Raw genomic sequence first — 11,749 nt, 5'->3', positions numbered from 1 at the left:
AGAGGTGAGATCAACCAAGGGTTGCCTTGCCTAAAAAAATTAAATAAATAAATAAATAAAATGACCGAGCAAAAAAGTGAATTAGTCTTTGTTGTGATAAAAAGTGAGAGTATTTCTAAATAGAAGAGGGACTTTCTTCTCTCTTTCCCACTATCAGACCTTATTTATTATTTTTATTTCTATTTTTATTTTTTAGGCGAGGCAACCCTTAGTTGACCTCACAGATTTTAAGGACCTTGTCAGCTTACGATCCCTGATTTTTTTTTTTTATTTTTTACGCCTATAGCACCTGGTCTTCCTAGGTGGTCTCCCATCCAAGTACGAACCAGGCCCCACTATCAGACCTTTATGATCACATTAGCTTATGAACGTATTTTTGAGGCAGATTTATTAAATGAAGTGGTCATTTCAGCTTTACATGTCAAGACTGCAGAAATTAGGTGGTTTCTTCATCTTCATCCAATTACAGTGGTAGTTTTACCCCAAAGAAAGGACATTTATATTAGAAGAAAGCCCAGGAAGAACTGTCTCATTGCGGAAGGTATAGAACTCCAAGGGACAGGATCAGAATCTAGTCATTGAGCATCTGTTTCGTTAGAACACCGTAGTGGGGACTGGTGAGAGTTACAAAGGCAGGAAAATAAGATAGTAGCTAATATTTATGGAGAGCTTAATCTATGCTGGACACTCTCTAAACACTTCACTATGTTTAATCCTTACAAAAACTCTTGGACTATTCTTTCTTATTTATTTATTTTTATTGTGGTAAAATGTACAAAGTATAAAAATTACTACCTTAATCATTTTTAAGTATATAATTCAGTGGCATTAAGTATATTCACATTGCTGTATAAACTATCACCACCATACATCCCAGAACTTTTTCAGTTTCCCCAACTGAAACTCTGTACCCATTAAACACTAACTCCCCATTTGATCCTGGCCTGAGCTGCTAGCAACCATCATTCTACTTTCTGACTGTATGGGTTTGAGTACTCTAAGTACCTCATACAAGTGAAATCATCCAGTATTTCACCTTTTGTCACTGGCGTAATGTCTTCAAGTTTCCATCCATGTTGTAGCGTGTATTAGATTTTACTTCCTTTTTAAGGCTGAATATTGTTTCATTGTACGTGTATACCACATTTTATCCACTTATGTGTCAGTAAATACTGGTTGTTTACACATTTTGGCTGTTGTGAATATGTTGCTACAAAGATGAGTGTACAAATGTATTTGAGTCCCTGCTTTCAGTTCTTTTGGGTATATACCCAGAAGTGGAATTGCTAGATCATATAGTAATTTTATGTTTAATATTTTTAGGAACCACCATATTGTTTTCTACAATGGCTGCACCATTTTACATTCCTATCAGCAGTGCACCAGGGTCCCAATTTCTCCAGACAGGTAGTAGGTGCTATTCTTATTTCAGTGCTATAGAGGAGGAGGAGAGGAACAGAGAGGTTTAATGAGCTCACATAGCTAACATGGGCAGAACTGAATTTGAACCCCATAGTCCAACTCCAGAACTTTTGATTCACAGGTAAGATGAGGCACAGAGGCATGAATAAGGGCACTGTGCCTAAAGTGTCAGAGCCTGCCTTCAGAGTTCGTGTTGTTAAGCACTTAGATTTAGCAGTTGGCCTTTAGGCCTCCCTCCCTGCTTCCCTCCCTCCCTTCTTCCTTTCCTCCTTTACAAGTGTTCTTTAAAAAAAATTCCATATTTATAGAAAGATTAATATTTGAATCTCTATGTGGTTTTTTCCTGCTTTTCTAAATTTGTGCTTTAAAATGTTTTGCTATTTAAAATATCTTAAAAATGTATGAAATATGATTGATTTTCTTTTTAGTTAGATTTCTTGGGTAAAATTTTGCTTTTAAATGTTTTGTATAAATCCAAATAGATTCTCATGGGGTATTTTTTATATATTTCCTCTCTAGCTACCTCTACCAGAGTTTGAAATAAAAGCAAACAAAACTATCTAAAGTCAGGTTTAAATTGGGGGGTATCAGTGGTAAACATTGAGGACTTTTTAAAATTCAATTAAAGTGAATTTTCCAGCTTTATCAACAGAGGAGCAACAGCTAGGAAATATACCTCTTCCTTTAATCCCTGTGCGTAGTTTGCTAAGAGGGTGTACATTCTTTCGGTGATCACCAGGAGCTTTGTGGCATTCTGAAAATAATGCCATCTTGAGTGATGCTCGCTAAGCTGGGCCCTTGTATCAGTTCTTGTTGCAGCCTGTTTCCAGAATTTATATTGCTTCGGGAAAGCGCCCCTGAAAATACAGACCGAGGGGCCTCCTTGACCATGCTCATCTGGGCAGACCCTATGAGTGAGTGATCTTCTATGCTGCTTTTTAAGAGGGGAGGGGGCTGGGTGTATATGGGTCCACGCCCTTCTCCCAGAGTTGGGGTGAGTGATTCATATAGTATACCATCATATCTGGGTGTTAGTTTTAGACAGAGGCTCCTGGTCCCAGCATATCAAGGTCCTAGCATATCAAGGGCCCACTAAGTCATGCTAAGAGGAAGTCTCTGATCTGGAAGGTGTCTTTAGAATAATCTCTAATTTGGTGCTTCCCAGCCTTGACTGTTCACTGCAGTCTACCTGGCGAGCTTGAAAAAATAATCATACTAGAGGTCTACCTCCAGAGATTTTAATGTAACTGACTGGTGTGTGCCCCGACTATAGTTTCACAGATGATTCTGATGTGTATGGTCAAGATATAGGATCATCGCTCCAAGTTCTCTTTAGTACCTTGTTCTTTGGGCTTTTACTAAGATTTTTACTATCACAAAAGTTACAGAAATGTCTGTTCTCAGCATGTCCTTATTAGCAGGATTACTGGAAAATATTCCTCAAATACAAAGGTAATCTCTTCTATTGTTTATTTGTGGTGGAAAATTTTTTTCATATCCTTATGGAGTATGTTTTTATATTTATATAATGTAGTGCTGGTTGCTGTAGTGGACCAGTCTCGCTTACTTTTGAAGAGCCTTGAATTTAGGAATGTAGAGGAAGAACAACTATTTGCTCACCTAAATTTCAATATAAGCTCCTGGTCACTTTCTGAGTTCTAGAGACAGTTTTATTTTACAAACTGAAGGCTGATGATGTTTGAGCTGACACTTTTGTAGTCCCTGAAGGCTTCTTATTTAGACCCTCACTGTTTCTAGTGCTTGCCCACTTGTGCATTTAAACACTCAGCTGTTTCATTACTCTGGGAAATCTGGCTGTATCTTTGAGTAAACCACATAGTCAATCTGAGAGTTCTTTGGTTTAGACGAATGCTTTGTCTTAGCCCCTCCTGGGTCCTAGGAGTTTGTTTAAAAATACAGTGATGGGTCTGGCATTGTCCTTCCTGTGTTGGACTGTCACTTTAAGATTATTGGTTTAAAGTTCATCAAAGTTTAGAGATGAGATTTGGGGTTTGGAGAAACAAGTGTTCTTCTTGCTTTGATTTTGTTTTAAAAATGAGTATTTAGATGTAAAATGTTAAAACCTAGTCCTTGTTTGTGGTATAGGTTTTCCCCACTATCCTGCTATCCGGAGGTAGGGTGTTCCCCTGAAACCTTTCCTAAGCCAAAATGGTATAAAGCAAAGAAATAATTACCATTATTTCATATGGTGTATTGTTTGAGTGTTCCTAGATTTCAAAAATAACCTACTAAATCATACCAGATACACTTCATTACATCTAGTTTTATACTATGATAAATAGTATAAATTTATCATACTTACGAGCTTTCTGAGGCTTTTCTGATATCTCCGGACACATCTTGCTAACGGATGCACAAAATAAATTGAGATAAAGCACAGATGCTCACAGACACAGCTCAAAGCTGCGGTGGCTTGGTGCTGAGATGCTGAGTGTAGTTCCCAGGGAAGGAGCTTGTAGACGCAACTCTTGCTGCTCGGAGTCATGCTACCTCTATAACATCTCAGACACTGAATTCTATTCAAGTGTACATTATAGTGATTTGACATTTATATACATTACCAAATGATCCTCATGATAAGTCTAGTTACCATCTGTCACCATATAAAGCTATTACAGTATTATTGACTATATTCCTTACGTTCTGCATTACATCCTTGTGACATTTATTTCCTTTGAATTTCTTTCAGTTAGCGAAAACAAGTACTAATGTAGGTTTTTCAAAAAAGGGAAGTAGCATAATGAGAACTTTTGAAAAGTGGGGGATACCTGCATTCTATTTATGAGAGCTCTGTCAGCAGTTAAAGCAGAAAGTAGGTGTGATCCATGGTGGCTTTCCTGATGTGTATCTTTTAGAGATCTCACTTAAGGACAAAATGATTGGGTTATCTGGTATTTGAGGACAAGAACTTTCTTACACACTCCAAAACCTTTTCAGATATAGGCAGAGCAGAGAAATATATACATGTGTATGTGTTTGTACCTATAAATATATATAGTATGAGTGTGTAACAATGTTATGAATATTTATATTCATACATAACTACTGATTCAGATTGACAGAGGAAGTTCTCTTAGGGACATCTGCCACTGACCCTTCTTGTTTTTTTTTTTTTTTTTCAAAGACAGAGACATTTGGGGTTGATGCGGTATTCACATTTAGATAATTTCAAAATAGTTTGGGGACTAGACTGGGACGACAGGTCTCTTTTTACATTTGTGTGATTTCTCCCCTTAGTTAATAACCTTGGTGACAGGTGTGTATGGACATGGGAGGCAGAGCAAAAACACTGTTGGATGAAAAGGACAGATTGCTTAGATAAAAGGCAAGGGCATCTGGTCATTTCTGATGTCTTAGAAAATGAAGGCTGTGCTCCCCAGGAAGGATTTTGAGGGGCTCGTGGATCAGTTGGTATAATTGATTTTTCTGGTCTCTAATCTCATTTGTTTTCCCTCTAATTATTCCCTGGCGTTGACCTCCAGGGTCTGTTTAGTTACACTTGTCACTAGGGAAAGGTCAAAGGTTATAGCAATGGAACACTTAATTTTCTTTTGCCTTAATGTTGTTTTTAACATGTTGTATGTTTGAAATGAAAAAGACTGCAAGATACCAGCAAATTCTGTTTAAAAACATTGTTTTGTAGAGGCCGTTCTGCCAGTTCCTCCTCTTGTCCCCATCCCACCTTACCTACTTCCTGAATATTTCAAAGCCAGCATTATTTTTAAGAAAAAAAATTTAGAAATGATTCCTTACTATCAATAATAGCTTGTGTCATCTTCATATAGGAACTATAGAATCCAATATATTATGATAGGATGAGGAGAGGCCACTAATATAACTGTAAAACAGTTTATTTACTTATTATTATTATTTTTTTTAATAAAACTAACAAATATTCCATTTATTTGAAAATGGGGATAACTTTTACACAAAGGTAAAAACAATGTCAGATGGTTACAGTGGACCACCTCCTCTATGTCAGGCTTTCTGTTGAAAAAACAAAGATGAGTAGGACATGGGCCTACCCTCTAAGAATTTTCCAAGGAGCTCCTTTTGCTTTTTATCCTCTTAGCCATACACTCTCTCATAGTTATTCACACCCATCTTTCTCCTTGTTCACTCACAGATGCCAAGGCGACAGTTTTCTCACATCTTGGTGTACTTTCTCTTTGGAGTGCAGTGCTCTTTTCACTGTGGCACCCACCACTCTGTGTGTGGTCCTCGGACAGCAGAGTTTCAGGTCCACCCTCCACAAGCCAGAACTGCATTATAACAAGAAGCCCAGGTGCCTTAGACTTACAAAATGTGGTAATATGCAGATTCCATTTCAGTTGGGCTGGGTGTGGCCTGAGAATCTGTATTTCTGATGAGCCCCAACGTGATGTCAGTGCTGGCTGAAACTGTGGACCACACTGGGGATAGGAAGGCTTTCCTCTAAAGAGCCTATACTTAATCTCCTCTAGTGTTAGAGAGTAGCAAAGATGTTTGGCTTCTCTGATAATAGGGGCATAGTGTAGGTAGCTAACCAAGTACTTCTGGCCTAAATGGAGAGACAAAATTTTAAAAAAGTGCCTGCTTTCTATGTGTTCGACATAGCTCTCAGCTTTATTTCTAACACAGTCTTATGTTATGAGGTAGGTACTATTATTATCTCTATTTTACAGACGGGGAGATTAAGGCACAGAGTTAAGTCGGTTAACCAAAGTCACATTAACTAACAAGTGAAAGATTAGGGCTTTGAACCCAGGCAGTGTGGCCTCAGTACCCAAGCTTCGAAAGGATTGCTGTGTGCTTCCTCTCTGTCTAAGATATTACATATGTAGGAAAGTCGAGTGAGATCATCGCTCAGAAATGAGAGTGTCTTGGTTTGGGTACTGGGGAGGTTCCAGAAGGCAAGCTGAGTACAGGTGTGCGGTCAGTATAAGGAAGGTTTAGCAGTAGAGTGTGGAGCCGTGCTGTTCATTTTTAATGGACAAGATTAATGGAGGAAGGAGAGACAGATAGTGTGCCAGGAGCTGAGGAACAATATGACATGTGTAGCAAACTTTATATTAAACATTATGAAACATCAGATACTGACCGAGGTTTACATTTATTATTTTATTTAAATTTTATAACGATTTTATGACATAGGTACAAATTTTAAAGATACGGAAACTGGTTTAGAGAGATTAAGTGATTTTTCTAGGGTCAACAGAGAGTAGGTTAGCATAATTTGAATTTTGTCAGTTCTGTCTGATTTCAAAACCTGTTTCTAAATGTTTTTTGGTCTGCTGCCTTTCTGAGCAAGGACTTGGAACAGAAATTAGATAGAGGAGAGACCAGAACTTGCAGTGTAAAGAGGTACTTGGCCACAGGGATGAAGGTAAGAAGAACACAAGAGCAGCAAGGCAGAGAACGTATAAGGTTCACTCAGTGCTGGCTGTTTAAAACCGACTGGAGTTTTCTAAGATCTCCCTTCTTAAGTCTGGTCCCCAGGTTGGCCACAGGGCCGAAACTGCATGTGGGGGCTAAGTGGCTGCAAGTGTAATTCCATTAACATCTGATGATTTAACGTTTGTGAGCACTGAACACCCTCCCTGATCTCCTGCGTTCTTCATCCCTGAGTCAGTCCAAGAGAAGACAGTCCTGCCCTCACTTTGACCTCCTATTTCTTAGACACGCACATGTGGCAGCACTGGTGGTTCACTCCTTGCATCACCAGAAGTGAAAGATGGTTTCTTTCTTCCCGCAGTCTTTATGATCATTGCATTTCTTGCCATAGACATCCCTCATTGCTACAAATGAGAAAATCTGAGCTAATTTACTTTAAATAAATTCTTATAGCCCTATGTGACCCCATATAAATCTCTTAAACAGATAACTAAGCTGACAGCACGTGTTGTGTGCCCAGAGAATTCTCTGCCTCGGGATGGTCGTAAAGGAGGAAATTGACTGAAGTTAGCAGATGGGCACTGCTCATTTTTTGGCAATCATTGACAAATATGCAGTACCTCCAGGTGGCTCCTATGAAGCTGTCCTGTGCACATGCTCCTAGCGCCCCATGCAATGTGGAATGCTGCTGTTCCTCTCCTCCCTGGGTAAGACAGCAGGTTGTGCTCTATGATGTGACTCCTTTCTTCTTTATCCTTATGATCAAAGGCTTGATTTCATTTTTTTAAAAAAGATTATCTTTTAATGATAGGAACATCAGAACTGTATTACAAAAAAAAAGTTAGAAGGGAGAAAACACTCCATTTACCATCCTAAAATTAAGATTCCTAGGTTTTAAAGTTTTCGGCAATAAAATGTACCTTTTGTTTTATATCTGCATTTTCCTTTCTTGCTGTATAATCTCTATCATTACCATTTTAATGGTTGCATAATAGTCTGTCATGACACTATACTATTATTTAACCCGGTTGTTGACGTGTACATTGTTCCCAACTTTTCACAATTATTAATAATACTGGGAGGCATATCTTTGTTTCTGTAACTATTTCCATATATTGAATTAGTTTCTTAGGATAGAGTCCCAGGTGTGGCATTGCTGGATTTTATGGCTTCGAAAACATATTGCCAGATTGCTTTCCAGAGGAGTGGAACCAATTTACATTGCTGTCACAAAGTCATTTGTTTTCTAGATGGCCAGCTAGGGTTAGGGATGCACCCTTTCATAGTAACAGAGGAGGAAGAAGTGTGTGCGTGTTTGCAAAACTCGCTTGTTCCTATGTGTTTTTATTTAAGGACCAATGACACTCTGCATTATACTTGTTAATAGGAATATACTAGGTATCTAATGCCAATATAATAGTCATCCAGTTCAGTGTTTAATATAGCAATGTGCTAGAAATGGAATAAAGCAAGTTCTGTATATTTTCTATTTCCTTAAAATTTGGAATTTTTGAAAAGTTGCCCAACCTGAATTGACAAGAGCATTTAGCCGTTTTGACAAGGTTCTTAGTGGCCCTCTACTTCTCAGGAATACCTAACGATTTGGAGGGGAAGGTAGAAGGAGGTTGAGATGATAGGCAGGGTGGGACATTGGAAGAACCTGGGCATCTGCTCAGGAGCATGCCTAATCTCAGCAGCAAAAATTGCTTTACCTGGTAACTGTAGTCTTTTGGATGCTGAATGGAGTACTTGACTTGAGAAGGATTTTGAGGATTCATCTAGGCTCAGTAGGAAAAGTACTGTGATTAGTTAGCAATTTATTCTAGATCTTTGTCATTGCAATTTTTATCACTTCTTTATATTTCCCATTGGATTATAAACATTAAATGCCTTAAAGTAAGACCTATACCTTTTAAAATGAATAACTTTTATATCTTTACCCTGAAGTGTCTAGCACATTGTTATTTACATTATGTAAGTGGTGGTTTTGTGTCTTCTGTTTGAAGGAATGAATAAATGAGGGAAAGTAATACTTTATCCTCAAGGTCCCAGGAGTTCTACCAAAGCCCTGTGGGTAAGTAATGGGAACCCATAGTTCTTGTGTTTATGTGTAAAACCTGCAGCAAATTTTATAGTGGTAAAGGAAGAGGAAATTTCAGCTGAGAGATTTAGGAAAGGTAATGCCAGAAAAGACCCTCGATTCATATCTGGTGGGATGTTCTTATTTGACAGATGAAGAAACCGAGCCCATTAAGGAGTCACACAGATAGTGGCTGACAACTGGGATCTCAGGTCTGAGTCTCTTAATTTCTGGTGTAGTGTTCTTTCCTCTACGCTATGTTGCGAGAACTTGGGGCACTTGTTTTGCTACTCCCATCCCCAGTGCTCTCGAAAGATGTATATTTGGAGTCTTCTTTGATAAATGCCCACGTTTTTTCTCTCTTGTAGCTGCACAGAGATGTATTTAGAGATTGTGACCTTGATGTAATAGTCTGACTGAGGTCTAGAGCAATAAAGGCTTGGAGATTTGTATTGGATGCCATGAGATAGTGTGGGATCAAAATTCAATTCCATACAAAGTTACAGCTTTGTGATATCTATGACTTTGAGTATAAACTTATTTTATTTAAAAGGAAAATTGTTCAATGTTATTTGTTGTACATGATTTGAGTATGTATTTGCCACAATTGTGATCCTAATAAAACTCTCATTATGATCTGTATGCGCAGAATAGAGATTTAAGGTTGTCAATGGAGCATTAATTTTGAGTTTTTGATTTCTCTTGTGTGACTGAAATCTAAACCTCAGTATTACTATGTGGTAGTTTTTCCTCCTTCCTCTTTATAAGCTCTCACCCCAAATATAATAAGCGTGTTTAGTTGTGTAGTTGAAATTCTGAAGCCAAATTCTGAAGCCTTTAATAGTGAGAGAAGCGCTCTTGGTGACTTTCAAATGAAACAACTGTGGAGACGGAATGGGAAAGAGAAATAACAGTCCACTGGTTCTTTTACCAGCCATGTGATGTCTGCCCTGGGATTTGAATGATTTGTAGGTGACTGTAACTCACTCAGTCCGTAGTGGCTTGAGGCCCCTTGAAATTGATATTAACCTCTAAGCTGTCAGTAGTTACAGCTACTGGGTAATTGGGTTTGGAATTTATGGATATTTACATTTCAGAGAACTTTTACTCTGTTTCTCTAACTTTAGAGTGGAAATGTTTGTCCTTAATATGTCAAAGCTTATTTAATACATGATGCTATTGTATTTAAAACTCAGTATGTAAACTACTTTCTTCCTGGAAAAGCACAAGGATAATCTGGGTAATCCTACTTGTGGACTAGTGGACAGGATGATTTTTCTCTGCATCCCCACTAAATTAGCTTCATACTATCTTTCGTGCAATAACCAGCAGTATGGTTATACAGTGAAAAGAAGTTAGAAAAGTCTTACTGACCTGGTGTTGAGAAACATTTTGTTATAATAGCATGCTGAGTAGGTACCTTTTTCACTTTGTTTGGTCTCTAAGACAGGGGTCCCCAACACTCTCCGCCCCCCCACAAGGAATCCTACAATCAGTGGCCTGTTCAGAACCAGGCTGCACAGCAGAAGGTGAGTGGTGCGCCAGCAAGCAAAGCTTCATCTGTATTTACAGCCACCCGCAGCGCTAACATCATTGCCCAAGCTCCACCTCATCATCAGGCATTAGATTTTTATAGGAGCACCGGTTCCTGGTGCCAAAAATGTTGAGGACTGCTGCTATATGAGATTAAAAGTTTTGTCATGATAGGAACTATAAACTTGTTCTCAAAAATTTAGAAAATAAGGTAAAATTGAAAGGAGAGAAAATTTACCCATTTCCTCCCTATAATGCAAACTACTTAAAACAAACATTTTTTTCATTCCTTTTTTGTGCGTAATTTTTATGTGGTTGTAATTGGACTGTTTATGAAAAATTTACCTTTTTTTACTTAACATATATGTTTTCCTTTTATAATATATTTTTCTTTACAGAAGCTTAATTTTTCATTGAAAGGTATTTATTAAAATATTTGCTTATTCTGTCAACATCTAGACCAGAGGCTCAGTCCTTACTCATTGGTGGGATTTTGCTCTGCCTCTGAGTAATAGAGACTGACCTGGGTAGACAGGCTGTTCAGTTAGTTGTGGTGGCCTCCCTTTTTCTTTGAGATTCAATGAGCTGCACTTCTCTGATATTTTCCTGATTGCAGATTATCCTCTTGTGAGCTTTTTGTAAATAAAGTTTTGTATGTATTTAGGATTAGTGATTTAGGATATTTTCCCAGAGTGGAATTGCTTGCTCTGAAAAGGATAAACATTTTGATGTTGCGCGCGCGCGCACACACACACACACACACAGTTTTATGTTGTATTATATTTTATATATTATTTTCTACAAGTTGATACCAGTAATATCAGATGTGTGAAACTAATCATGCACTACACAGAACATTGGGTATTATTGCTGTTTATTTAAGCTTTGTTAACTTGATGGGCAAAACATAGCATTGAATTTCACATTTCTTTGCTTAGTAGTGAGTTTGAACATTTCGGCATGTATTTGTTAACTACTTGAGTTCCTGTTGTCTGAATTACCTCATCTTGGCTTAAAGTTGTGGGTAGGAAGGGGTGGCTCATGTCAGAATCTTGGTCACATGAGTGTGATTAAAATATAAAGCTGCCCTGAGGACTCGATCTTGACAGGACCCTACACTGAGCTTTAACTTTTGCATTACCTGGTGGCAGACAAGCACTCATCCTACCCACATTGCTCCTGGAGATGAGAATCTTTAAGACTGAAGTAAAAGGAAGGTGTGAGATTTTTATTTTTATCAAAAAAAAAAATGGGACATGGATGTGAGAATGTTTTCACTTTTTAAAAAGACCTGTGACAAAATTATTCTTCTTCCATTAA

At 38.0% G+C, this 11,749-nt stretch overlaps 1 protein-coding gene across 10 annotated transcripts in view; it reads left to right on the top strand.

Annotated features, from left to right (window-relative positions):
* Positions 1-11,749, top strand: part of FARS2 (phenylalanyl-tRNA synthetase 2, mitochondrial) — a 470,462-nt gene that overhangs the window by 32,834 nt on the left and 425,879 nt on the right. For 2 of the 10 annotated variants that reach the window (XM_025044947.1, XM_025044949.1), the window contains exon 1: positions 8,855-8,890. The exons of 4 other annotated variants lie outside the window; for them this stretch is intronic. Coding sequence is in view for 1 of the 6 variants with exons in the window: in XM_025044946.1 (XP_024900714.1) it covers positions 8,833-8,890 (58 nt within the window). In the remaining 5 variants the exon portion in view is untranslated. Of the gene's footprint in view, positions 1-8,822; positions 8,891-11,749 lie in introns of those variants that run through there. 4 more of the 10 variants (XM_025044946.1, XM_025044950.1, XM_025044948.1 and 1 more) reach the window with 4 other exon arrangements.

Source organism: Pteropus alecto, unplaced genomic scaffold, assembly GCF_000325575.1.
Source record: "Pteropus alecto unplaced genomic scaffold, ASM32557v1 scaffold121, whole genome shotgun sequence".
NCBI lineage: Eukaryota > Metazoa > Chordata > Mammalia > Chiroptera > Pteropodidae > Pteropus > Pteropus alecto.
This window is presented reverse-complemented; position numbering and strand designations above follow the sequence as displayed.